This window comes from Elephas maximus, chromosome 25 (assembly GCF_024166365.1).
Source record: "Elephas maximus indicus isolate mEleMax1 chromosome 25, mEleMax1 primary haplotype, whole genome shotgun sequence".
Taxonomy (NCBI): domain Eukaryota; kingdom Metazoa; phylum Chordata; class Mammalia; order Proboscidea; family Elephantidae; genus Elephas; species Elephas maximus.
Genome location: NC_064843.1, coordinates 9,744,438 through 9,772,099, shown reverse-complemented (window position 1 = coordinate 9,772,099; position 27,662 = coordinate 9,744,438). Strand labels below are relative to the sequence as shown.

Genomic DNA, 27,662 nt, shown 5'->3' with positions numbered 1-27,662 from the left:
CAAGGGGAAGAAGGTGTCATTGATGAACCTTGAGAAAGATTCCTTTCTCTTGGACCCTGAGAACACCCTTGGCCTTTTTTCATCCCTTGCTGCTCCGGGAGTGGGCGGGGGGGTGGTGCAGATGCCGGCGCGAGTGCGCGTGTGTGCGCGCGTGTGGCTTTCGGCAGCTGTCCCGGCCCCTATTGCACCCCCCAACCCCATCCACCGGCCTCCCCGCCCGCCCCGCCGCCCGGTGCGCCGCCCCGGCCGCTGCGCGCTGGCTGGCTGCCCGCGCCTGGGAGGACCCCCACGCACCCTGGGTTCAAAGGCCCGCGCGCAGCTCCGGCCCGGGGGCGGGGAGCGAGGGGTGCGGGCAGAAAAGCAGCACTCACAGCAGCCCGGCGCAGGGGGCCGGCGCTTGGGAAGCTGCGACCGCCGCCTCCCCGCCACTCCACCGCGCCTGCCAGCGAGCCAGCGGTGCCCGCGAGCACGCCTCTGCGCGGCCTCAGGCACTCGGCCTCCGGCCCGGGGCTCCGGCCTGACCCGGGTTCATGGAGCTGGGGCTGTGGCTCCTCCTCGGGCTCACAGTGACCTTCGCCGCAGGTAAGTGGGCGCGGGCAGCTCCTCTCCGCGCGGTTCCTCTCCAGGCGCGAGCGCACACAAAAGGCTCGGGTGCGCGGGGAAGCCCCGGGGACGTGTGCCGGGCAAAGAGCGACGGCTCGCCTGGGCAGGCCACCTCTGGCGACAGAGGCGGAGGGCACAGATGACCTGTGCGCGGGCTCTGGAGGTTGCAGCTCGCACGCAGGCTGGAGACCTGTGCCCGGGCCGTCTTTGGTCAACTTTTCATGAAAATTGGGAACTTTTCAGAAACTTTGCAAAGTTTTCAGGAAGTTTGCAAAGTGCTTAGAAAGTTTTCCGAGAGTGTGCGAAATGCTTGCAAAGTTTTCAGAAAGTGTGCGGAGGGCTTGCAAAATTTTCCGAAAGTGAAAATAGCTTGCAAGCTTCTAACGCAGCGCACATCCTTTGCAAACGTTTCAGGAACTGTGCGCAGTTTGCATCTTTTCTGAATGTGCGCCCAGTTCGGAAACTTTACGGAAAGTACAAATGGCCTGTAAAGTTTTCAGGAAGTTTGGTTGCTGCTCCTCCCCCTCCTCCAGGTGTTTGGGGATGGCGGCTGTGGAGTGGTCCGCGTTTTCAGGGGCCCCTCCATTTTCCTCCTGCAGGATTCGTGCCTCGTCCCCAGCAGGAGGACGCTGGCAGGAGCGGTGAGCCCGGGGGCCTCCCTGCAACTGGCTCTGAGGGGCAAGGTGTGTTCACCGTGGCCACGATGGTGCACGGTCCGAGTCCTGGAAGCCCTGGTCAGGATCAGGGACCAGGCCAGAGTGGGGAGCAAGCCGCAGATGGGGGCCGTGTGCGCCACCGGGCCCGACGCTGCACCTGCTTCACCTACAAGGACAAGGAGTGCGTCTACTATTGCCACCTGGACATCATCTGGATCAACACTCCAGAGTGAGTCAGTCCCTGGGAGGGGGGCAGGACTGGGGACCCTGAACGTGCCCCTGGGGCCAGCCCACATCCTCACACTCAGAGGGACCTGGGCTCGCCCCACGCAGCCGGCCCAGAGCCTCCCCTGGAACAGCTTTCAGCTCTTGGCTGGGGTTTCCTGCCAGCCTTGTCTGCAGGTAGGGGTTGTGACCCTTGTCCCCAGCCAGGCCCAGAAGAAACTCAATCCTCGAGTTTCTGGTCCAGGGGAAGGGGGAGCCCCCCTCCTTGTGAATTGAGCCAGCCTGAGGGATTAGACACCTGAGAGTCCCCAGGAGCCTCTTTCCTGAGACAGGAAGCCTGAGAGTTAACTCCTGTCCCCGGGTCTCACTGGGCCTGTCCCTCCCCTGACCTGCAAGGCTGACTCCATGGAGTTTAAAATTCCTTGAAAGCAGCCTGCTCTGCAGAGAGCGGGGAACGTGCCCAACCAGGGGAAACTCCACCTGGGCCAGCTCCTTCTCTCTCCTGTGCTCTCCTGGATGGCCTGTGCACACACCATCCTGCAATGCCATGACCAAAGAGGGCACCCCTGTCCCTTGCAGTCGGGAAGGACTTAGACATCACCATCCTGAGTTAGTCTGGGGTCTGCCTTGCTGTGAAGGCAGCCTTCCTCTGAACTCATGGAGGGTGGCAGGATTGGGCGGTGTTGCCATTCCCTTGCTTAGGGTGCGGGAGCCCCTCTGCAGAGTCATCATCTTGCAAACACAGGAGGGTGCAATAAAGAGAATATGACCTTGCTCTGGCCACCAACCCAATGGGCTTTGCTTTCCCCATCCCTAAAATCCGGGAGTCAGACCAATCCTGGAGGCTGAATGCCCTTGAGACTCATGCTGGCTTCCCTACTACAGTGATTCTCAGCTAGGAACGAGGAGCTGGTTGTGAACATGAAGCTTGGCCTGGACAGGCACCGTGGCCACTCTGAGATGTAAGAAGTGGCTTCCCTCATCCCAAGCCCAATGAGCTTTGAGTGCACTGGGTGCAGCTTGGATGGGCTCATTGTTTCTTGGGTACCGTGAGAATGATGCAAAGGAGGGCAAACCTGAGGGGTCAAAGGTCTTCAAGCCAGGTGACAGGCCTCTAGCCACAACAGATTATGGGAGAACAGTAGGCAGGGCGAGCTTCACAGCCTGCAGTCTCAGGGGTCATCAACCAGGGCCCCAAGCTCAGAAGGACCCGCCCTCGGTTTAGCGCTCTGTTGGCGGTATCTTGGAGTTTTCAGTCATTTTTGAACAAGAGCTGCGTGTAGGCATTTCTCCTTGAGCTCCATAAATTATGTACTTGGTCCTGAGGGCTGAATTTGCTGGCTGGGCTGTGTCAGCTTAGGCTCCTAACCATACAATCAGTTTTGGTCAGGAAGCTGGGCCCCCACCCTGTCTTCTTTCCCTTTATTGTACTCTGCGTGGGATCCCTGTGGTGGGGGTGGGAGATCTTGGACAGGGCTATGGTCGATTGCCATCTAATCTTGGACAGTTATCAGGTCATCTTTTGTTATAGTGCCCGTGACCCTGACACCTGTCCTACCCGTGAGTCTTATTCTCCCGGCTGCATTGTGATTGCAGCAGATTGGCTTCACAGAGCCAATGACACTGGGCAGCCACCAGACCCAGCCCTTGCCTTGGCTGAAATTCCAATCTATGAACCCTGAAGGAGAAAGAAGAAAGGCAATTGAATTAGGGGCAGGGGGCCTGAAACAGAGGAGAGCTGGGAGGAGGAAAGGATTTAGAGACCCCTCTTTCTTTGCCAGTCTGCCAAGCCCCTGGGCACAGGCTGGGGAGGGAGTGCTGACTTCAGATGTGTCCACGAGGCTAAACAAACACAGAGGTCTGTTTGAAATCCTGCCTGGGAACTTCCAGTTGTCTTGTATGGCCCAGGATGAAGCCAGGGAGCTCTGACTTTCCAGGACAGCCAACTTGATAACTTTCCCCCTCAAAGTATGATTTACCTCTTCCCCACTCCTTTTACCCTGGTTCGTTTTAAACACTAGGAAAGAATGATTAAATATGGTGTTTGTGAGTCTCCTGAGCTACTCGGGGGAAAAAAATGACAATAGCCAGACTTGAGCGTTCGAAATTAGACAAGTAAAATAATTTTTGTGTGGGCTATTTTTCTGGAGGACCTGGTCGTGCCTTGCTGTTCCTTTCCATTCCTTGCTGGGCCCCTCCCTCCCTCCCTCCCTCCCTCCCTTCTTTCTTTCCTCACTGTGACACGTAGATATGCACATTTGCCACCTACAAGACTGGAATTTGAGGCATCGAGCTCATGGATAGGGCCCAGGGATAGGGCCCAGGGATAGGGCTCAGAGATAGAGATAGGGATAGGGCTCGGGGATGGGCGTGTGGTCCCTGGAGAACAATAGGAATGTGTGATGACTTTTTCCCATGGCTTCCATCTGCCTCATCCTGGAGAAGGCTGTTAAGGTACCACCTCTTGAGTTTCCCTGTCTCTCTCTTAGCTGCCCCCTGCTTCTTCAGCACACTCTCCTGCTCTCTCTTCTTCTCCATGGTGGGACTGCCATTGCTGAGTCTGAGAACCTGGAGGAACCTTGATCCTGACGCCTAAAGCGAGGGTCTTGAACTTGAGGTGGTTTTCAGCTTTTGCTGTCTTTTATCCCACTGACTACTCAGTTGCATGGAGGTGGACACTGCGTTCCGTGAGTGTTATCATCATTTATGCTACGTTTCAGGACCCTAAAAGCTGCAGGGGTAATGTTGGGAGTTAACTACCGAGACCAGTTTTGTGCCCCTGGGTGGGATGTTAGCTGTCTAGTTCAGACTCAAGTGACTAGACTCTCTCTTAAGAATCTTCCAGATAACAGATCTAAGATTCTCCAGTTCTCCCACATGCCTAGTCCTCTTGCACTTCTGCATGGTCACCCCTTTCTTGATCACCCAGCACCTAGTAGACATCAGTAAATGCTGGACAAATTTTGGGTTAGACCTACTGCCTGTTGGTTCTTTCTTTCCTTTGTTGACAATACGGTTCTAGTCCGCAGTGCTTTCTCCTATAAACGAGGTTTCTTCTTCCAGAGTGCGTGGGTGCTCTTCTGAGTGCCGGCCCATCCCTGCACACATGTGTGGGAATGTGTATTTTTCCTGGGGATACCACCCATAACTTGCCTCATCTCCAAAAAGTCCACAGTCCCAAAGAGGAACCCAATTTGTCCTTTGACAACTGTACTTCTCGCCTCTATAGAGGTGGCTGAGATCCCAATTGATGGATGGCACAGTGTGATTTTCCTAAGACTTTCCTTGTCCATGTGGGGCTACTCCAGCCCTCCTCCACCCGCCAAAACCCCACCACTGCCAACAAAAACAAAAACACCAAAAATTCTAAATTAGAGAAAAATACATTTTGTCTTATGACCCTGGAAAGTTTGTCAAGAGGTCAGCATGGATAGAGGTAGTTGACAAAGCAGAACAAGTGTTTCCAGTCTTGTGCACTTTGGGGCTGCTCTCTGTTGTTGTTGCTGTTCTCGGCTGCCATGGAGTCGGACCCCAACTCATGACAACCCCATGCACAGTAGAGTCAAATGCTGCCCAGTCTTGCACCATCTCCATGATCAGTTGCTGATTGGACTGTTGTGATCCATAGGGTTTTTGTTGATTGATTTTTGGAAGTAGATTGACAGGCCTTTCCTCCTAGTCCATCTAGTTTGGAAGCTCCGCTGAAACCTGTTCAGCATCCTAGCACCATGCAAGCTCCCACTGACAGACAAGCGGTGGCTTCACGTGAAGTACATTGGCTGGGAATTGAACCTGCATCTCCCACATGGAAGGTGAGAATTCTACTACTAACCACCAGTGCCCTTCTGGGCTCCATGAGTATACTTCAAAAGCAGAAGCGTCTGATGACATAGTTGGGGACACGGGTTCTAAATGTCCCCTGAGAGGCTGAAGAGTGAAGGAGCATCCAGTGATGATGGGGCTGTGGGGTGCCCAGCGAAGAGCCCCATGTGTTCCTCGTCCTCTGGGTTTGGAGGGGGCCTGCCCTCTGTTACTTTCTCCGAGGACATAAGGAGGGAAGCATTGTGATGCTGTGATGGTGACCGTGTTTTCCAAACAAAACCCTGAGACACATGGGCTGACAAGCAGGAATGTATTTATGAGAGAGCGGGCAGAGTGTTTGAAATCATGATGGTGACAGAGAATCTGGGATCGACTGTCCCCACTGAGAGCCAAGGAGCTCAGCTCTGTGTCCTGCTCCTACTTCGTTGTGTGACCACGGGTGGGGGGTGAACTCTGCACCACCTTTGTAAATGAAGATGGCAGCCTGACTCTACAACAGTGACCTGCAGGGCTTCTCCTTGCGCAGTGGCTGACCACGTCCCTATAAGACCAACCTGCCACCATCTGCATGGCACGCTTACTTAATCCAGCAGGAATGACATTTGTTTTGCATTCTCCTCCCCATCTCTCAAAGAAGTAAAGAGTAAAAAAAAAACAACGATAACAATAATTAACAAAACATTTAAACTTGTATTTTAATGTGTTCTACCACAAAAAGGCAAAATCACAACAGGCTTTGCCTTCTGTATTGTTCAAGAAATGCATTTTAACACGTTTCCCAGGAAAGGAAGGAACAACCCGAATTTCCAAACATCCCCGTCGAATGGGTTGGATCCAGAACCAGCTTTCTGTTTATGGGGTGCTAGTGCCCCAGTGGTTAAGAGCTCGGCTACTACCCAAAAGGTCAGCAGTTCAAATCCACCAGCTGCTTCTTGGAAACCCTATGGGGCAGTTCTACTCTGTCCTATAGGGTCTTTGGATGGTTGGAGTTGACTCGACGGGAGCGGGTTTTTAGTGTGTACCTACCATGTGAGTCAGGGACCTTGACCAATGAGCCAGGGCTGGAAGTATCAATGCTGGAAATTCAGTGATTTGAGGGCAGGTGGAGAGAGTCTTTCTGGACATTGTGGTTCTGGGAAAGGCTGTGAGTACATGATGATTAGAATGGTGATGCCGCTAGCCACGGCTGACTGTACCACACAGCATCTCCGGTGACCCACACGGCAACCCTATTAGCTGGCTACTGTTGTCTTCTCTAGTGATCGTCCCCTTCCATGTGGGAGACCTGGGTTCGATTCCCGGCCAAGGCACCTCATGTGCAGCCACCACCCATCTGTCAGTGGAGTCTTGTGTGTTGCTATGATGCTGAACAGGTCTCAGCAGCACTTCCAGACTAAGACTAAGAAGAAAGGCCTGGCGAGCTACTTCTGAAAATCAGCCAGTGAAAACCCCATGGATCACAAGGGTCCAGTCCCATTGTGCTTGGGGTCACACACACGGGCTGATTTGACGGCAGCCAACAACAATGATAGTCCTTTCTATTCTAGAGGAGGAAACAGAGCCCAGGGCTGTGTCACTTGTCAAGGTTACTGAGCTAGTAAGGAGGTGACTGGGCTACAAGCCCTGGCAGTTTGGTTTCTGAACCTGCCCTCTAAGCCACTCCTTCATACGTTTTCCTGAGCTGGTCAGTGTCACCTTCAGGGCTGTCTTAAGTAGATGACTCCCTTGTATATTATCCAGCCTATTTTTTATTGAGCACCTACTGGCTCAGTACTTGGCTGGGCTGAGGAGACCCAGTGATGAATGGAAGACAAGTCTCCCATCAGTGACGGATTCAGGGCGGTTTTGTTCTTTTTGATAGTGAAAATTCACCTGTTATAATGCTATGTAGTAAAGTGTTTGTCCCTTTGCACAATTTTCTATATAAATTAATTAACACGTGAGAAAAAAACTATATCTTTGGATGGTTGTTGTTGTTAGTTGCCATCAAGTCAGTTCCAACTCATAGCGACCGCATGTGACAGAGTCGAACTGCCCCATAGGGTTTTCTAGGCCATAATCTTTAGGGAAGGAGATGGCCAGATCTTTCTCCTGCGATGGATTTAAACTGCCGACCTTTTGGTTATCAGTTTAGTGCTTACCTGGTGCACCACCAAAGCTTCTTAAAAGCCTAAATCTTTGGACCACCACGTGCCGTAAGTTTTATTCTACAGGCACAGTGCTGGCTGGCCGGGAAGCACATGGCCTGTCCTTTAGCCTCTGAGAGCCCTTGGTATGCTCCCAGTCTATCAGAGGGGCTTGCTTGATCTGCACGCCTGCATGCTGTGGGCCTGGAGGTTTTGTACTGTGATGTCAGGGATGTGTGTACCTGAGAGATGGAGAGACACTCAGAGTCACTTGCTCCATCCTTGGTGTGGATTTTTCCTCTTTGTGGCTGCTGTTCCAGCCCGTAATCTGCTTTGCTGCTTGGTGCCAAAGACAGGAGATGGCTGTGTTCAAATCCACCCCTAGCTGCACACTGATGCTAACCCTTCGTTTCAGAAATTCTTGGCATTTAGAGAGAAATGGGACCTGGATCATCTCATCCAAACTCCCACTCAAAGGAGGGGCAGATCCATCCACGGTGGCAGTCTGGAATCAAACCCTCTGGGCTGGAATCCTGGATCTGCGCTTAGAAGATGTCACTTCACTGAGCCTTAGTCACCTCGTCTATAAAGTGGGGGAAATGATAATACCCTACAAATGAAGTTGCTGATCACATGAGAAATCTCAGTGCTTGGAATCCAGTCAACACCCAATACCTTGAAGACAAGACAATGCTAGCAAACAACCTCTAACCAGCTGCCGTTGAGTTAGCTCCAACTCGTGGCACCCTGTGTGTGTCAGAGTAGAATTGTGCCCATAGGGTTTTCAATGGCTGAGTTTTTGGAAGTAGGTCACCAAGCCGTTCTTCTGAGGCACCTCTGGGTGGACTTGAGCCTTGAACCTTTTTGTTAGCAGCCAAACAACCGTTTGCACCGCCCAGGGTCTCCAAAATGTCTCCAAAACCCTTTGCTGTTGAGTCAGTTCCAACCATATAGAACTGTCCCATAGGGTTACCAAGGAGTGGCTGGTGGATTCAAACTGCTGACCTTTTGGTTAGCAACAGAGCACTTAACGACTATGCAGCCAGGGATCTGGCACTTCACAGTCCTTTAAATATTTGATGACAGCCTATGAGCATTCGATCAGTATAAGATTTACAGACCCTGGGAAAGGTGTGCCTGGCAGTCTCTTTGTTGCTGATAAGCAGCTTGATAAAGCCACTTGTGGCCAAAGGTCGATACCAGGCTAGGATGCAATTGAGTCCCTCCCTGTCTGCCCTTCCTGTCTTGTTTTCAGTTGCTCCTCTCCTACCTTGGTAAACAAGCGGAATGTTTGAGGGGTGAGCCACTGTGTTCTCTGAAGGCCTCCATCTCTTGTCTGTAAAGTGGGGAGGTGGGGCTTGTGACTAGGATCTGGCATTTCAGGATAATTTTGATGGTCTGTTTCCCACCTCTTTGTTTAATACCTCATGATCTGAAGTTTCCATAAATGTCTGGCTGCAGTCTTTTGGGGTAAACCCTGCAGAGTGAACAGAATACATCTTACTTTGTAGACTAGGGACCCTGGGCGGCTCCAGGAGCACTGGCAGCACCTGAAATTGGGTACAGGAAGCCAGAGACTGGGGACCAAGCAGTCAGCCCCAGGAAGCTCTATGGACATTAGCTTAAAAAAATAATTCCATGACCTGCTTCTGAGAAGGATGCATAAAAGAAGATCGTGTGGGCCAGGCTAAAAGTTATGCTGAACTCAGAGTTCTGGTTGATCATGGATTTTCTTCATGAGTTCCCCCCCCCCCCCCCCCCCCGCTTTAACCTTGGGAATCTAGTGCAATTGCAGATCCTGGTTTTGAGTTATGGTGGTATATTTCGATAATTTCGCAGCCAGGTACGTCTTTAAAATCTGAGGGCCTTGATGGGATGGTTGGCTTATAGGAGTTCACATTTCTGTTGAGATAACATGGCCCAAAAGCCCCTTCCGTGCCCTGGAGTCACCGGAGGAGGTGTGGAGAGAGTTCTGGAGCAGCGAGGCTCGGCTGAGGCACAGCTGATCCTGTCCCGAGGAAAGACGGGGGCCTTGCAGCCCAGAGGTAGTTTGATTTGCAGCAGGAGAATGTGGTCCAAAGGAGGTCATGATCCTCTATGACCCTGGAGGGAGCATTTGGATTTTCGCTAGATGAAAGGGCCATTGCAGCGAGGAGCTTGGCCTTAAATCTGGAGGCAGATGAAAGCTCTGACACCTCTTGCTGGGTTTATTTCTGCAAGAATTTCAAACAAAGGAAGCAGGGAGGCAAACAGTGCTTCCCTGAGGAGGCTCTGAGGTGTGGCTGGAGCCAGCTTCGGTGCTTCGCTTGGTGATTCCAGCTTCCGGTCCTGGGCCAGGCCTGCCATATCCCAACACGCCCGGTGGGGACTGCCCACTGATAATCTTGTGGCACCAGGAGGCGTACATATCGTTTTTGGATTTTTACGAATCTCACTTCCATTGGTTACTTGCAGGGCCAAGAAGAGGGTGAGGCAGCTGAGGCAAGATTTACAGGGGTACTCAAAACTCAGTAGTAAAGATAAATAATACAATATTTTAGAAAATCAAAAATGAATGCAAAAAATCCACAATAAGCAAAATATCAAGACTTCATAAAGATGAAAGCCAAGCCTACACTTGCCTGACTTGCCTCACTCTCCTTACCCTAACTCTGGCCCTGGTTTCTTGTTTGAGGATAAAGCCTGTATCTCTGATAGAGGCTCAAGTGTTCTTTCTTTCTTTTAAATTATTATTGTGGTAAATATATGTAACAAAAGATCTACCATTTCAGCAATCTTTAATGTACACTTCAGTAATATTATCTTCATCCTGTTATTCAACCATCACCCTTATCCATTCCCAGATTTTTGCATCAGAAACTATTCTTTAAAAAAAAGAAATTAATAATTAAAATTTTAGTAAAAATATACACAACAAAGCATACATCGCTTCACAACTTCTACGTGCACAATCCAGTGACACGGGCTACAAGTCATGCTGCTGTTCTCAACAACCTTTTCAGAACTATTTCACCATCTTTAACACAAACTCACTGACCACCCCCCAAGCTTCTCATCTATCCTTTCCAGTTGCTGTTGTCAGTTTGATCACATATAGTTCTTTAAAAAAGTATAATGCTTAATGCAGACATTCTTTTCTAATTAGGCTAAACTATTATTTGGTCCAAAGATGACTTCAGGGGATAGTTTGGGTTCAAGTTTTAAAGATTTCGTCAGGGTGATAGTTTCAGCAGCCATCCAGCCTCAATGGCTCCAGAAAATCTGGATTCCATGAAGAACTCAAGTATTCTTGGTTTGAGATAAGTGATAAATCTGTGGAATCCTACCAATACAGCATGATGCAAGGACACAAATGATTCAATTCAGAGGAAAGCAGGGTATCTTTATCCTCGTTGTGATGATGAGTCTAAGTCCAGGTTCACTGGGATCTTTCCCATTCTTAATGTGAAATTTGGAACTTAGCAAGGCTGTTCCCTCTTTGCCCTCTGCACGTTATTTCAAGGGGTGCAGAAAGGTGTCTGCACCCTTGATTCCTCTACAAATACCCCCATCCTTAAAAAAAAAAAATCCCCTGCCCCCTGTTGTACCCCTTCTTTTTCTATTGCTGGGAGCTGTTTTGAGCCACATCTGTCTACAGCTTTGCATAAAGATCTAGTGAGGCCACGCCAGAGAGACGTGGGTTTCTCGAGCCCACATTCAACCTGGAATGCGCCAGGGTCAGCGCGGGCTGGGGAGAGAAACTCTAGCCCAACTCCCCTGAACGCCTTTGTGTTGTACAAGATGAGGGGAAACCAGTAATCTGTGGGGGTTCCATAGATGGCTTCATTCCCCGCCTATCAGAGGAGTTCGTTTCTCTGCCTTTTGTTTTTTGAATCTTGGTTCTTGAAAATCCCACACCACACCACAAGAACAGAAGCATTTTTCTGTTGTTCTCTTTTTGTTTGGCCCATAGAGCTTCCTCCAAATGTCCTTCAGTGCACAGCCGCCTGTGTGGTGGAGGAATGTATCTGTATTCCAGTGAGCTGCTGGAAGGGTACATTCTGTGGCTTAGGGGTTAGTTTAATGCTCAGCATATGGTAATAGGGCACCAGAAGAGTGCAGACAGTTTAGGGGGACCCTTTCTAAATACAGTTGCTGAGATCCTGGGAACCTCTGACCTTAGCTTGACTGGGATGAGTGAGCCCACACTTTGTGGTGGGTTTTATTGCCGGAGTGGAGGCCTAGGCCTCTCCCTGCGGTAACCGCACTGTTTGGAGATCCTGAGACCAAAGGCTGTCTTAGTTATCGAGCACTGTTACCACAGAAATACCACAAGTGGGTGGCTTTAATGAACAGGAATTTAGTTTTTCACGGTTCGGGAAGCTAGAAGTCCAAATTCTGGGCACTGGCTCTTGGGGAAGGCCCTCTCTGTCTGCTCTGGGGCATAATCCTTGTTTCAGCTACTACAGCATGTGTTCTTCTCAGTGTTCCTTGGAGATGACCATGTGACATCTGTCTTTCTCTCATCCATGCTCAAATGATGGTGAGGAATTTGAAGTGGGATTTGGGCCTGGATGGGGTTTGGTAGAGATCAGCCAGCCCTTGAATTTCTCAAGCCCAGAGGGAGGCATTACTCAGGCACTTGGTGAGCTGGTGGTCCGCCTGGACTGAAGCTTCATTCTTAGCTGCCAGCCTTGTGAGGCCTCTGGTGCTGCCTCTGATGGCCCTCCTACCTGTGCTCCTGGTTTCTCCATCGAGGTGCTATTGTGGGCTGCAGGGGTCATTGTCAAGACATGGTTCTTGCACTTCAAATCATTAGAGACCATTTTCCCTCTAGAAAAAACCTTCAAAGATGGGCCAATTGGAGGACAGAAAAGTGGGAATCCATTAAGTTAGCTAAGAATTCTGTATATTTGGGCAATTAGACATGACCTAGAAGTAATGGCTAGGACCTCATTCATTTAGCAGACATTATTGGGCTTCACTCTGCACTGGACATGCGTCTGTTGCCCTGTGTACAGAGGTGAAAGAGACAGACAAGACCCGTGCCCTTGCCTGTTCCCCTTGCCTCCATGCCTTTGCAGTGAGCGGGTGTCCACCAGACCCTTGTCAAATCGAATGGATACTTTCACGGACCTTTGATTGTCCAACCACTTCCTATAGGTATTTCAGCATTTCTTACCAGTTGGAACAAAGTTCTTACCTAGCAGTTCTTTCTCATGAGTTTCCAAAGATAGTAAGTGAAGGTAACCAACACTTTCTTTCTTGCCCAACAGATTGTTTCTAAACCCAGGAGAGGGGGTGAGTGGTGACTTCCAAGAAAGGAATTTAATAAAACCTGAAATCGAGCTGTAGTTAGAAAGCGTGTTAGAGTCTAGAAATTATTTCTCTGGGGAATGGTAGGAGGCAGTGTCTAATGACGGCTGGTGCCTGGCAGCTGGGAGCTGCCTCCTGACCGTCTGCTCTTGAGAAACAGTTGTTTCTCCTTCTCTCAGTTAAAGGACAGGTCAGCAGAGGTGGGCCTCCTGTAAGTTTGTCCCCTGGGGCCAGAGGCAATATTGCTTTTGCTTTCTCATTTCAGAAGGAAAAATGTGACCAAAGGAGCTGGATCATCAACACTTCATATATTCTGATTGTGACATGCACACATTCTGTTGTTGGGGACACACTGAGCTGTAACCTGGACTTAAAAATGAATAAACAAATCCAACTATATGTATAAAGAGGCGTCATGGTGGCACAGTGGTTCAGTGTTTGGCTGCTATCTGAAAGGTCGGTGGTTCAAACTCACCAGCTGCTCCAAAGGAGAAAGATGTGGCAATCTGCATCCGTAAAGATTATAGCCTTAGAAACCCAACTGGGCAGTTCTGCTCTGTCCTGTAGGGTCTCTAAGAGTCAAAATCAACTCAATGGCAATGGGTTTTATATTTATAGAGAGAATAGTAATATCAGGTCCTAATTTTGTCACTGTTATAGGACCTGTCTCTTTGATTTATGGGACAAGCCACTAGACCAGGGTTGTAAACTCAAACGTCCATACGGACCAGACAGGGAACAAACACGAGAGAAGGACAGGCGTAACCCTATGGGCAGTGGTGATGACTGGAGCAAACTGGAGTACTTATGCCCAGTCTCCCGGAGCCATTGCTCAGTCCAGACAATGGCACCATGTTGACATGCAGGCTTGGTGTTAGCACATCTTCCAGTTATGCAAGAAAGCCTGGAAATCAGGATGTTCATGTGAAATTTCCAGATTAAAAAAAAAAGCCAAGAAACATAACTCTGTTGACTGGATGAAGCCCACAAAATGCCAGTATGTCAACCTCTGTCATGGATTTTTCTACCTGATACAACCCACTTGATTTCTTAGATCAAATAGCATTAGCTAACATTAATTTAGTGGTAACTCTTTGCTAAGTATTTTTCATGCAGTATCTCATTCAATCTGCCCAACAACCCCTTTTGTGGATCAGTAAACTGTCAATGTAGTGCTTTACGCTTCAAGGAGTCTGAGAATTCTAAATCCAGTCCTGGCATTCCAGGGTGTTTTGAAGCTATATTTGCCCAGGCAGGGCGTAGAACTTTTTGTTTTCTGAAGTGTATCAGCTTGATTTAAAACCTTAAAATGTTTAACCTATGGGACGTGGGCCCCCATTTACACTCTTGATCCAAACTCTACAAACTATAGGGTGGGCCTGCTGTGACCTAGATCATATTCTAGAGCACCGTAATAACGTTATTGCCTCATGCTGACATATCCCAATTTATTTAAACAAAGTCCCCTTGATTGGGCAATTTTTACTATTTCAGTTTTTTCTGATTATTAAAAATGTCTCCGCAATGATGATCCTTATATAAAATTATTTTTGCATATCTATGATTTTTTCCTTATGATAAAATTATAGAAGTAGAAATTTAAGATCATAGGCAATGAATCTTTTTATAACTTTACATAATATATTGTCAACAAAACGTTGTGGCTGTGTAGAAAGCATCGACCATGTCCAGAGCCAGCCTGTTCCCCATATCCTAAGCGTTGTGGTTTGAAGCGTGTCCCCAAACACTTAGGTTGAAGCCCTAAACTCTGGTGCCTGTGAACATGACCTTGTTTTGGTATAGGGCTTTTGAAGTTGTTTTCATGTAAACTAACACAAGATCATACCAAGGTAGGGCAGGTCCTGAGCCAATCTAATGGTGTCCTCTAAGCAAAACAAAAAACCAAGCCCGCTGCCTGCGTACAGCTACTCGGCTTGAGCAAAAACACTTTCAAGTGTTTTTAGTCGGGAGACAAGGCAATGCAGTATCTGTTAACAGTGAAACGCTCACTTTTCTGGCAGCTGGGCCCAAACTGGTTGCCGTCATGGTGACCTATAGGACAGAGTAGAACTGCCCCATAGGGTTTCCAAGGATGTCATCTTTATGGAAGCAGACTGCCACATCTTTCTCTTGCGGAGCAGCTGATGGGTTTGAACTACCAACCTTTCAGTTCGCTGCAGAGTGCTTAACCACTGCACCACTAGGACTACCTATGGTGCCCTAAAGAAGAGAAGAGACAGAGAGACAGACAGAAGGAAGACAACCATGTGACAACAGAGATGATGCCATAGCTGCAAGCCAAGGAACCCCTGAGCCTACCAGAGCCCAGAAAGACAAGAAAGGACCTTCCCCTAGAGCCTTCCCACACCCTGAATTCGGACTTCTGACCTCCAGAACTGTAAGACAATAAATTCCTGTTCTTATATTAAAAAAAAAAAAAAAAAGTCCTCTAGTCCCTCAGCTTCCATCCTAGCTCCCGGGTCAGCCCCCGGTGCGCACATTTTGGATACCTAAGTTTTGGCGAAGGGTTTTTTATGTCTCAGAGCCGTGGGGAAGGGGAAGCAAACAGGAGCTGGGCTTCTTGGTAAACATTCATTGAAAATTACAAGGGCCGTGGAAACCCTGGTGGCGTAGTGGTTAAGTGATACAGCAGCTAACCAAATGGTCGTCAGTTCGAATCCACCAGGCACTCCTTGGAAACTCTATGGAGCAGTTCTTTTCTGTCCTATAGGGGTTTTTGTTTGTCTTTCTCTTTGTCTCCTAGCTCTCTGGGCACAGCTGCAGGAAAAGTGAGCATTTCCCTATTAACAGATACTGCGTTGCCTTGTTTCCTGACTTAAAACACTTGAAAGTGTTTTTGCCCGAGTTGAGTGGCTGTACGTGCACAAATCCATGATCAGCTGAGGGCAATTTCAAAATTGCAGGTCTCGCTGTTGAAAGGTAATGGGCGCATTGTTATTGCTCGTGTGTAATTTTCACTGAGAAATGGAGGGACTGGGTTTCGTGTCAACACTTAGAGATTTAATGTGGCCCTACTACTGGAAAAATATACCTTTAGCCAAATCCTGCCTCACAACAATGTCAGCATTGTTTCACTACCCTCTCCCTACCCTTTTCCCATTCCTGAAAGAAACTGGGGTTTTAGCAAGGGTTCAGCTCAGAACACAAATAGACCCTGCTTTCTTTCTCTTATTTTATGAGCGGACACAGCTCAGCAGCTGGGGCTGCCCTGGTCAGGACAGAACCCCATCACAGTGCCCAGCGAACTTGGGTGGGAAGCAGTCAGGGCGAGAAGGACAAGAGAGGGCCCATGGTTGGTTAAATTCCCTAGTTCTGGTCTCCAAGCAAGGAGGGTGGATGGCTCAAATGTCAGGTCACTGTGGGAACCCCTGATTTTGCCCCCACTGCCCCCAAAAGGCTCCATGGCATGTGTTTTTCAAATTAAAATAAATTCAATTTGATTTTATTTTGAAACCCCATAGAGGATGTCAGGACACCTTTTGAGACAGATGACCGGTGATACTTCATAGGGTTCAAAGAAACCCAAGTAGGTAATCTTTGGGGAATCACAAGAAAACCAAGACTTATTGGAAAAGTAGCTTTTGGCCACCGTAAATTTCCATTAGTGATTAGTAATTTGTCCCACAAATCCTGCTTAATAGCACTAATGACTTAAGCAACTGCTTTAACTTTTTCCCACTGAACTCCTTGGCAGTGGCCTCCCTCAGGGGCGAGAGGGTTTGGAGACCCACATGCATAAGAAATAGATTTAAACATTTCATTGCTGTCTGTAAAAATGCCTTGGGGCAGTGTCTGACCTCCTCTAACTTCACGAGGGGGAAGGAGAATCAAGGTCAACAGCCCAAGGTTGATTCCTATAAAGCAGAGATAGGAAATGCCTCCTCCCCCCACCATCTTTACCAATTCTAACACCAACTATCCCTCCCGTGATGCACTCTGCTTTTCTGCTGGGTTTGATAATTCATTGCAATGGCCACACAGAACTCACAGACAATATTCACGATTATGGGGTTTATTCGGGAAGTAACAGATTACAGTTCAGATTCAGGAACCCTCAGGGTACAGTTCTTCCATCAGGACAGCCTCTTGCCAGCCATGCTCACAGGCACGCTTCTCTGACCCTCAGCCTCTGCCCGCTTGGGCAAGTGTTACAAAGCTCTTTTAGCTCTGCCAGGAAGTGTCCAGAGGCACTATAGTCTGCCAGCAGGCCTCCTGTCCAAAGGCACTCAGCTCTCTTGCTCTGTGGGCTGGGAGGCCCACCACGCTGTCTCCTGCTGTCGTTTCTCTGCCACAGCTTCTCTCTCTCTCTCTCTCTCTGTCTCCTGGTTCCAGAAGTTTCTCAGCACAGGGATCCAGGCACACGCTTTTCACTCCTGGCTATTCTTCCTTGGTGGTGGTGGGATCGTCTCTCCCACCTCTGGGAGGGCCCACCTCCAGCCCAGCGGGGTGGCAGAACTGACCAATCCCTTTGCTGGGCCACAATTACCCTGCCTGCACAGTCCCGTCCGATCGCTTGGGTGGGAGTTAGACGGCCACGGAGAGAAAGGCCACACAAGAGTGATCCACCACACCACACTGTCAACAACCGTCTCCCTCCCCCTCCCCCTGCCAAGCCCAACCATAAATGAATTGGGTAAACAGTTTCAGACTCTTTTTTCTTCATAGTCAGACTTTCCCAAGGGTAGTTCTATCCAGAGCCTCATCTCCAGGGTGTCCACAGGCCTCTCAGAGGGCACCGAGGGGAAATGACTTGGAGGCCAGGGTCACTGTGATGACTGCAATTGTGTTTGTCTCAGTCCCATTAGCACTAACTGTGAGACCTGAAGTGCACACAAAAGAAATTGGGTTCAAGGCAGGGATGGCTCTGGCTGCCGGGTGAGGCAGGTGTCTTACCGGTATTGATGGCCCAGGAGTTGGGGTCAGGACACAGTTGGGGACCAGCACAGGTTTCCACCTGAATGACCTTGTCAGGTGCTCTGGGCACAGGAAGGAAGACTTCTGGATGGAGTGTTCTGGTTTTCTGAATTATTTCTGGCTTTCTAGGGTGTTTATTTTTTAGGGTGAGGCAGAGGCCCGGGCAGAATTTTCAGAGCTGAGGAGCTGAAACCTGCCCCTGAGGAGCCCAGGACTGGAGGGGCCTTTGAGCAGTTCCATCTTGAAAAGAGCAAAGGCCTGCATTCAGAGTGTCCACAGGCAGAACTCAGCCATGGCTGGGGTGGGGAAGGCTGATGCTTGCACATATGCACATGCACACACATGAACATGCATGCATGCACATAAACACAGATATGTGCACACATAGAAGTACATGCACATACTCAGAACACACAGGTGCACAGCTGTGCATGCACACACATACAGATGTGCACGCATGTGCACACACACAGATGTGCACACTCACACATACATACACAGATGTGCATGCACACACACGCACACATACACACAGGTGCACACATACATGTGCACATGCATGGAAACAGGTACACATAGGTGTGCATATGCACACTCACACATACACATGTGCACAATACACACATATGCACACATGTGCACACAATATGCACACAATACACATAGATGTCCATGTGCGCACACACACATGCACACATGTGCACACACTCACACATATGTGCATACTCTTACACACGCACACAGATGTGCACACGGAACTCAACATACACTTGTGCACTCGTAAACACATGAACACAGATGTGCACACATACACATGCACATATGCATGTATGCATACACGGACGTCTGCTTGAGACAGCTCCCTGGGGTGCTGAGACTTGATCCTGCAAAGGGGACCCTTTTCTTTCCCCATGCCCTCCGCCTCTTTCCATCCCTCAGCCCCAACACACCTTCTAGAGGTTGAAGTGGTGGGGGGGGAGAAGAACACATCACTAAGAGGCTACGTGAGCCCCAAAGTGGTGGTGGGGGTGTCCCCGCAGTTCCTGAGTGTCACTGCACCCACATTGCTTGTTTCTGCAACAGTTTTCCCCTCAACCCCCACCCTTTCCTGGCCAGCTGGTGGGGACACTGTGAGTGGGGAGCTTGGTCAGCTCCCCCAGACGGGCTCCACAATTCTGTGGTCCTTTGCTGGTCACCTCGCCCAGATGCGTGGGCTCTAACGTGCTCTGGTCCTTTGCAGACGCACTGTGCCCTATGGACTGTCCAATTACTGGGGAAGCTTCCGGGGCAAGAGGTCTGTGGATCCCTCCACAGAAAGCCCCTGGCCTCCAACACGGACACACCTGCGCTGCGCCTGTGCGGAGAGAGGTGACAAGGGCTGTGTGCACTTCTGTTCCCAAGCCCTGGATGGCAGCAGGTATGTCTCCCCCCCGCCTCCCACCTCGCCCCAACACCGCCAGGTTACTCGTCCTGGATACTAATTGTTCTTGGGTGAGGCTGGGTCAGGGCCTTCTGGAAGGAGGGTCTGACTGCCCTGTGAAGGTGCAGACTGGTCATCAAGCCTGTCCTGACCTTGGTGGCCCCATGAACGCAGCCCTCAACTCCAGGAGGTTGGGTGGTCACAGCGTCCCTCTGCTGCCTCCCAGAACAGAGGTGGCCGTGTGCCCAGGGCCATGTCTCATCTCCAGATGTATGTCTTCTGGCCTGCAGTGCACTTGGAAAAAATCTGAACAAGTTGCCTACATTTGAAGATTGAAGAATTCACCGAAAAAAAAAACAAAACTTTTTTTACGTGTATTTTTAGCTTCACATTAAAAAGCAGATGGAGCCATCTGGCCTCCCTGGGCCCATATTCCCGCCTGGTCATTAGGCTGGTGCTGAGTGCGGCCTCCCTGTTTGAGTGGAGCATGCAGTGCCCACTCACCTTGGTTCTCATTTATCTTACTTGGTGGTCCCCATAGCCCCTGAGTTTCAGATCCTGTTCTGTGGTCACTGCTCGAGAGAAGCTTATGAGTCAACATTCAATCTGATGAATGCTCAGACCCTGGATGTGGTCCCCAAACCCAAACATAACCAGCTGCTATCAGGTCAGTTCTGACTCCTGGCCACTCCGTGTGTGTCAGAGTAGGTCTGTGCTCCATAGGGTTTTCAGTGGCTGATTTTTTGGAAGTAGATCACCAGGCCTTTCTTCCGAGGAACCTCTGGGTGGACTTGAACCCTCAGCTTTTCGGTTAGCAGTTGAACACATTAACTTTTTGCACCACTCAGGAACTCTGGATATGGCCCAGCTGGGCGGTTGAAGTCGGTATTCATCTAACAGGTATTAACACCTAACAGGTATTCCTGTGAATTCTCCTCTTGCCTCTTTTTCTTTACATTGGGCCAAGACTCATCCACCCTGCTCGGCATAACTGCCCTTTATAAACCCCTTCTTTTTTAGAGCTGGTGTGGGGGATGCCATATTAGTGGCTTCCCTGGCACATGTGCGCATGTGCATGCACACACACACACACACACACATGCACACGCGTGCACACACACACAGAGGGTGATGAAGAAGAGGCGCCAGAGGGGCCGGGCCCAGGGTGTGCTGTCTGGAAAACCCAGTGCTAACGTACTTTCCTTTTTCTTTCTGGGTCTTTAACGTCAGATGAATGACAGAGTAGTGGGTAGGGCTCCGTCACTTGACCCTGCACAAGGTATGCGTCATGGGAGGTGGAGGGAAGGGGACGCTGATATGCTCACCGGTAGGAAGAGGAGGTCTCTGTTTGACACCGGGACCCAGGCACCCGGAAATCCAGGCCGACTCAGGAAAGCCAGCTTTCTCCCCATGGTACCCGCAGGGCACTGGAAGCCCTCCAGGGCACGGGAAGCTAGGCAGAGAAAAAGAGGGGGAGGCCAGTGGCCACTGGAGGTGAAGCAGCTTCCTGAGGTTCCCTTGGGGGGATGCTTGGGTGGCAGCATCTGGTTGGAGAAAGTGGCTGGTGGAAACCCCACAGCTCGTGGGGTGCTGCACCCCAGGCAACATCCTATTGGTTCATTATTCTAGGGGCAAGAGGGCTGAAGCTGTGGACAGACAGACGCTGTCATTCCTCTGCCCCTGGGCAGCTTGCCCTGTGTCCTGTGAGCTGACTCTCATGTCCTTTCCAACCCTGGATTTTCTGGGCCTGGACAAAGCTCGTCACTGCTGCTTCTTGGACACCCTCAGGCTTGTCCACCTAGCCCCACGTTCCTACTTTGCAACCCGTGGTCTTTGCAAAACCTCCTTTCTTCCTTTCAGTTGGTTCTGGACAGAGGTGAATTACAACCACTTGGTAGCAGGCTTCCCCAAACCCCCTCATTTGTTTTATTATTATTATTTGTAACCTGCTTCTCTTTTCTTATGAGAGATCCTGCCGGTCTCTTGCAGCCGAGCTGGGTGAATCTGTCATTCCATCCATCAGAGACCGTCTTTACCAACTTGCCCGCACATCTGCAATGCAAGGGTAATTTATGTTCCTAACAATTGCCTGGACTTCCTGCAGGGACTTACCAAGAGAAGATTAGACCATGCTCAGTATACAGGAGCCTTTCCAAATTGGTGGCAGATTGCTTCTAGTGGTCCGGAGAGGGACCTGCCAGCACCTGTAATAAAAACAGAGGACAGAGGCGGACGAGGTGGCAGGGAGGGGTCCCAGGAGAGCATGAGTCAAACCCCAGCTGCCACTCCACGCGCCTTTCCAACCTGTTTCTCTTTCTCTTTTCCACCCCCCAAAACCAAAACTCCTCTTGGGGAAGGTGGGTCTTGATTAAAGCCATCCATCCATCCTGTCATTTATTCATTTGCTCATGCATTCATTCAGCACAGATTTGCTGAGCACCTGTTATGTACCAGGCATGGTTCACAAAGCCAGGGGCACAGCAGGGAACACGACAAGGTGTCTGTCTTCTTGGGACTCAGACAGCAAGCAAACAAGTACAACAGACAGGGGCATGCTGAGGAGAACAGGAAGGCAGGGTGGGGGCCGGAAGTGCTAGGGTGGCTGTGGGTGTAGATGGGGTGGGCAGGGGTTGGCTCGCCTAAAAGGTGATGTGGGCATAAAGACCTGAAGGAAGTGAGGGGTGAGCCATGGGGATGCGTGGGGGAAGGGACTCCTGCAAGGCCCTGGGGTGGGTGTGTTCAAGGCTCAGCAGAGCACCTGATAGAAGAAACACTCAGTGTTTTTGCTAGGAGGCCTTGGGTGGTACATGCTTGCACTCAGCTGCTAACTGGAAGGTTGGTGGTTTGAGTCCACCCAGAGGACCCTATGGAACTGGAGGAGCCCTGGTGGTACAGTGGTTAAATGATCAGCTGCTTACTCAGGAGTCATCGGTTCAAACCCACCAGCTGCTCCTTGGGAAAAAAGACCTGGGATCTGCTCTCATAAAGATCACAGCTTTGGAAACCTATGGGGCAGTTCTGCTCTGTCACATGGAGCCACTATGAGTTGGAATGGGCTCATTGGCAATGGGTTTGGGTTTTTTGTTTAGCTCATTTCAAAGGAGCCCCGGTGGTGCAGTGGCTAAGCTTTCAGCTGCTAACTGAAATGTTGGCGGTTCAAATCCACCAGCTGCTCCGTGGAAGATGTGGTAGTCTGCTTCCATAAAGATGACAGCTTTGGAAACCCTATAGGGCACGGTAGGACCCTGTCCTACAGGGTCTCTATGAGTCAGAGTCGACTCGGTGACAATGTTTTTTTTTTTTTTTTACACCAAAAACACAATAAAATGTTACATTAAAAAAAAAAAAAAAAGAAAAACCTGTGGAGCACAGTTGTACCCTGACACACATGGGGTTGCCACGAGGTGGAATCAGCTCAACTTGGCAACTGGCTTGTTTTTGCTCTCGTCATTGTTGCTGTTCGTTCCGTGTCAGGATAGTGAGATTGGTAAACACGGGCACCCCACAGGGCCGAGAGAGATCCTATCCTACCATCTCCTAGGAAAGCTGGGTCCTCCAGGTTTTTATTATTCAGGCAAAGGTCTTGTAGGAAGCTTTCCTCGGAAAGAAAAAATATTTTATTAAGCCACGGTGCCTGCTTTCTTGCAAGACGCGAGGTAGTAATTTCCATGTTCTTGTCCTCCAAGTGGACGCTTGTCATTATCACACAGGCTCAGTCACACCTTCTGAGACGGCTGGCAGCTCTGAAATTGCTGAGAAGCTCTGGTGATGAGGCTTGGTTCAAAATGGAGGGTGGGCTGATGATGGGGCAGGAAGAAACGTCAGACTCATGGTCCCCCTCTGTGAGTAAGGAAAGAGCTATTGGTAACATGGCTCTTCTTTTCTCTTGTCCCTTAGATAGGCTGGCATCGAAGACAGACAACACAAGAAGGCTTATAGCGCCACCATCAACTCTTGGCTGCAGCAGCTTCCCCGCGCTCTGCTTGCCTTCTAGTCTCACTCTTCCAGGACCCCTTCAGAGAGCCAGGCCACCACGTCCTGTCCTGGGGAGGCTTCAGCCCGTGGATGTACACGAGTCAGATTTCCACCTTTTTGAGCAAAATGGATGGATTGTGCTGAGGGGAGAAAACTCGCTCAAAGGACCCTACTTAAAAATACCCTCCCACCCCCCATAATGGCCAAATGCAAATAAGCCTGGTCTCCCTAATGGGGAAACCCATCCCAGATGTGTCCAGTACTCGACACCTGTGGCTCCGGTTTCACGGAGGAAATTGTTTTGGGAGAGGGATGGCGAGTTGGAAATCCACTTACTGGCTTTTGACATGAATTCTCTTGGAAAATAAGTGGGGTCCAAGGTGACACTTTGCAAATGTAAACATATGTCTGTCTTATATAGAGGTGAAGGCCCTGGTGGCGGGACCAGGCAGACATTTATGCATTTAAGTCTGTCCTGAAACGCAGGAAGCTGGCATGGTGCATGGTTAACTAGGGCCAGGGGGGTGCCCACTTTAGACACAGATGGTAGCTGTACAGGAGTTCGAAGCTTGTAGGATTTAGACAGAAATTTACAGCTGTGCAAGGTATCCCCCAAAACATCTCAAAAAAAATAAAAGAAGGAAGAAGAAACATTGATGCTTATGACATAAAAGGAGAAAATTACTATCTGCTCGTTTCGAACTCCGCGGCATGCACCCAAGAGTCTGTTCTTGTCCAGTTGATTGACTTTGTGTGTCCTGTGTAGCCACCCAGGCCTCCAGGCCAGCATTCAATCATGTTCCAGGCCTTGTTTGAAGAAAGCCACTGTAAAGACAGCCTCCCCGCACAAAGCTATTAGGCTGAATGTTTTGCCCTTAATGAATCACTGTGGATCTTTGGGAAGCGGCTTCCAAATAAGCCAGGAACACAGTCTTTGTAACTTATGTAAATTCCTATTTATCTATGTAATTAGCTTCTGACAGTTCACAGTCTCCTTCAGCTGCACCCTGACCATCCTGCTTGTCCTGCTGCAGGGGTCTCACCTTGAGGCTGTGACCTTGAAGTCCGTCTACTGGGGTGAAGCCTGTCTTCCCCCGGTGGGAGGAAGCTGAGAACATTGGAGGACGCGTCAAGGTCACGGCATGGAGAAGTTTAAGATGGTGAAAGACTGAGCTCCGGCCTCAACCACATGCTAAATTCTAGATGTGTATCTCCTGAGTTAGTACAGGTATCCAAATGAATATCCAGCCGAAGGAAATGGAAGGGTCTGATTTGCTAGAGGGATTTTGTACAGTTTAGAGAAGCGATTATTTATTGTGAAAGCTATTCTTGACTTCAACTTCTTTTTTATGTGGATCTTTTAAAAGTAAAGTCACTGTGTGTGTATATATATACATATATATGTATTTTTTAAATTGTGTCCTGAATCCAAACTCTTTTTCTTTAAAGCTTGAGCTACGTTTTTAAAATGCATATGCACCATTTGGCTCTGTGGCAAGTTGCTGTCTTGAAGAGAAATTCTTTCATCATGCTAACACTCAGAAAACACTGTCAAATGCATAATAAAAAAAAAAATGTAAAAGTTTGCCCTGATTTCTGGCTTTTCCTTGCAGCTGGTGTATGCACGGCTACAGGTCAACTTTCCGTGAACCGCAAGAGGGGACAGGCGAGTTTCAGTGCAGAAAGTAGAATCCATCTAAGGATAATTACGGAGCGAGATAAGGGGCTCCTGGAATATTAAGGAAGGCCAGGGGGCTGGGGACATCCCAGGGAGATCAAACATCCAAGGCTGTCAGGAAAACATAAATTTGGGGAGAGAGCTGGCTCTGTCCCATAACCCTATATCCTGGTCACCTTTATAGGGATGTGAAAGGTCCTCTGCCAGCCCCCCATGCCACCACAGTCTTGGGGCAGCGTTTCCGGGAGAGAGTGGTCATTCCCAGCAACTGACAGTGGCCTTCATCAGCCTTTCATGTGGGCGTGTTTTCTGCATGCAAGCTGGGCAGAAACACATCCTTCTTGAGCCGGTGGCCAGAAGCGAATGCACGTTTTATTGAATCTTCTCTTTTCTTTCAATGACAATTTTTATTTATGCAGACACTGAGAAACATCATGATTTGTTTCCCTTGTTTTTTCATTATGGTGAAATATATGTAGCAAAACATTTTAAACGTTATTTATGTGTACAATTCAGTGGCATTAATTACATTCACTGTGTGCAAAAATCAGTATTTATTTTCGAATGTTTTCATCACCCTTAACAAAAACCCTGAACCCTTTAAGCCATAACCTCCCCGCTTCCCCCAATTAAAACATGTTTAAACCTTCGAGACTTCTAAGGCATCAGTGGGGTCAGGAGAGGCAGGAAGTAGTTGGGCTTTCTTCATTTCCTTCCTTCCTCTTTCTCCCTCCCTCCCTTCTTCCCTCCCTCCCTTCCTCCTCTTCTTCCTTCCTCCCTCTCTCTCTTTTCCTTTCTCCCTCCCTCTCTCCCTCCATTTTTCCCTTTCTTCCTCCTTCCTTCCTTCCTTCCCTCCCTCCTTCCCTTCCTTCCTTCTAAGAGAATCAAGAATTGGAGACTATCAGAGGCAGGGAATTGGACGAAGAGAGAGAACAAGCTAAAGAGGCAAGAGAAATCCAATATTCAGAGTAGGTTTGATTACTATCTAATCTGAGAAAACCTAAGAACCTCTTGATTTAATGAAACTCATTTTAAGAAATTGTGACTTTGATGAATTGATAGAGTTGGGTACTAATTTATTCTGCAGGACGTGAGGCAGCAAACTGAAGTTGCTGCCTGTGTTCACTTGGGGCACTAATAAGAGGCCTGGATCATGTAGCCCCTTGAGAGCCTGCAGACACCCAGAGAAAAGGAGAAGGAAGGCTGAGGAGTCCTAGGATCTGTGAGCAAGCCTGGGAGCCTCAACATGGCGGGTGTTCCTGGAGACTGGTGGGTGTGGAAGGGAGGGGTAACCATGGAGTTGCCAGCAGAGCTGGCTACAGAATTTGAGGAGCCCCTGTTTCAACAACTCAGAATTTCAAGATGGTGGCAGCAGAGCATTAAGCCAAGCGAGGGGCCCTTCAAGGCACAGGACCCTGTGTTACTGCCCAGGTCATATGCGTGAAGCCTGCCCTGATTGGGAGCCTACAAAGTGTTACAGGCTCAAGGAGCACAGAATGGGCCCAGTGAATCTGGAGACCTGGACATGCCACCAACCAGCTGAGCAGAATGGGCCCTAACCCCTCTTGGCGTCAGTTTCTTCATTTATGAGTGTGAAAATACCGACCCTGCCTACCTCCTAGCTTTATGGGGAAATCAAGTTAAATGAAACAGTCTATGTGGAAAACTTCCAGTTCACACGAGGTGTAAGATACAGTCTTCAAGGTGCCCAGTTTTCCCTGAGTTAGTCACCATCTCGTTTTTCTACTAAGAGTTTCCAATGGAAGCGTATCTTTGAATTTCAAATGGACCTCAAAGTAATAGAAACTGATGTATAGAAATGGTCAGGATAGTCAACATTTTCTTTTTCCCACTGGAAGACAGGTATTCTCTAAATCCCCAAACTCTTACAGGTGAACTCTTAAGTATCTCACGACGTTAAGTAAATTGAGCTACCTATTATTCAGAACATTATAAATCCATTTGAGTCCTTCCATCACTGAGTGAGTGATAGCTTCTTTCTTTGCTGGCAGAAAAGCTCAGAATTGTTGAGATCTGGGTCATGTTTTGTGCAAGGAAACTGTAAGAATTAGTGTCTCTGTCAGGGACCAGAATGAATGAACACAACGTCCCTCAGCCAGGCATCTCATTAATCCTTCCAGCTTTCCAGAACCATGTTCTGAGTAAGTAGCAAAAGGTGGGGTGATAAATGGAAGAGGCAGAAGTGTGAGGAATGCAAGCAAGACAGAAGAATCCCGGGGGGTAGGGGAGGTCTCCAGTAAACATGAACTTGCCACGTCCTTCCCTCCTTCCCTTTTTCCCCCTTCTCTCCCTTCTCTTCCCCTTTCTCCCTCTCTGCCTTTACTTGAATAAGCCTCCATCATGAGGTTCCCTTACACATGTCTGTATGATTGGCCACAACCATCAAGTCTGGCTCCTAGTATTGACTCAACCACCAACACCATGTGCAGGTGGAAGTGATGTCACCTGTAGGATTCTCGCACATTCCTACGGGCTTCCTTTCAGTTTATCTCACGCACGGTGTTTACATCAAAGGGTCTCTGCCTCATTCTCCAATTTGAATCATACAGCAAATGTCCCATTTGGCTGTCCTGGTAAATAATTGATTAACCTTGTAATTAGAGTGACCCTGTAGGACAGAGTAGAACTTCCCTATAGAGCTTCCAAGAAGTGGCTGATTCAAACTGCCAACCTTTCAGTTAACAGCTGAGCTCTTAACCACTTCCCTGCCAGGGCTCCAATTATAGGCAAAGGTAAGAAGTAAAAAATCAGTGTACATTGGAATTGCTATGGGAGCTTCTCTAGTTATTTGATAACAAAAGTACTTTCTACTGACTCAGGCAATTAAATGTGACCCCAGCTTAAAACTGGAATGGGATGAGTTCTAAGGATTTTTAATTTTTCTCCTGGCTTCTGTAAACCTGAAG

General features: G+C 49.1%; 1 protein-coding gene across 2 annotated transcripts; it reads left to right on the top strand.

Annotated features, from left to right (window-relative positions):
* Nucleotides 1-248: 248 nt before the first annotated feature.
* On the top strand, nucleotides 249-24,601 carry EDN3 (endothelin 3). Of its 2 annotated transcripts, XM_049869682.1 has the most exons (5): nucleotides 249-582; nucleotides 1,203-1,488; nucleotides 18,903-19,079; nucleotides 21,052-21,147; nucleotides 22,980-24,601. In XM_049869682.1, the coding sequence occupies exons 1-5, from the start codon at nucleotides 531-533 to the stop codon at nucleotides 22,981-22,983; spliced, it is 615 nt and encodes a 204-aa protein (XP_049725639.1). In that variant the 5' UTR covers nucleotides 249-530; the 3' UTR covers nucleotides 22,984-24,601. The 2 variants fall into 2 exon arrangements, with proteins under 2 accessions (XP_049725639.1, XP_049725640.1); XM_049869683.1 differs by lacking the exon at nucleotides 21,052-21,147.
* Nucleotides 24,602-27,662: the final 3,061 nt, after the last annotated feature.

What these genes read in the sequence shown, in the direction of transcription:
- EDN3 (XM_049869682.1), top strand. Translation starts at nt 531, where the DNA reads ATGGAGCTGGGGCTGTGGCTCCTCCTCGGGCTCACAGTGACCTTCGCC. An exon ending in CACAGTGACCTTCGCCGCAG is followed by an intron (nt 583 to 1,202) that starts GTAAGTGGGCGC and finishes TTCCTCCTGCAG; the next exon opens with GATTCGTGCCTCGTCCCCAG. An exon ending in CAAGCCCTGGATGGCAGCAG is followed by an intron (nt 19,080 to 21,051) that starts GTATGTCTCCCC and finishes TTCTTATGAGAG; the next exon opens with ATCCTGCCGGTCTCTTGCAG.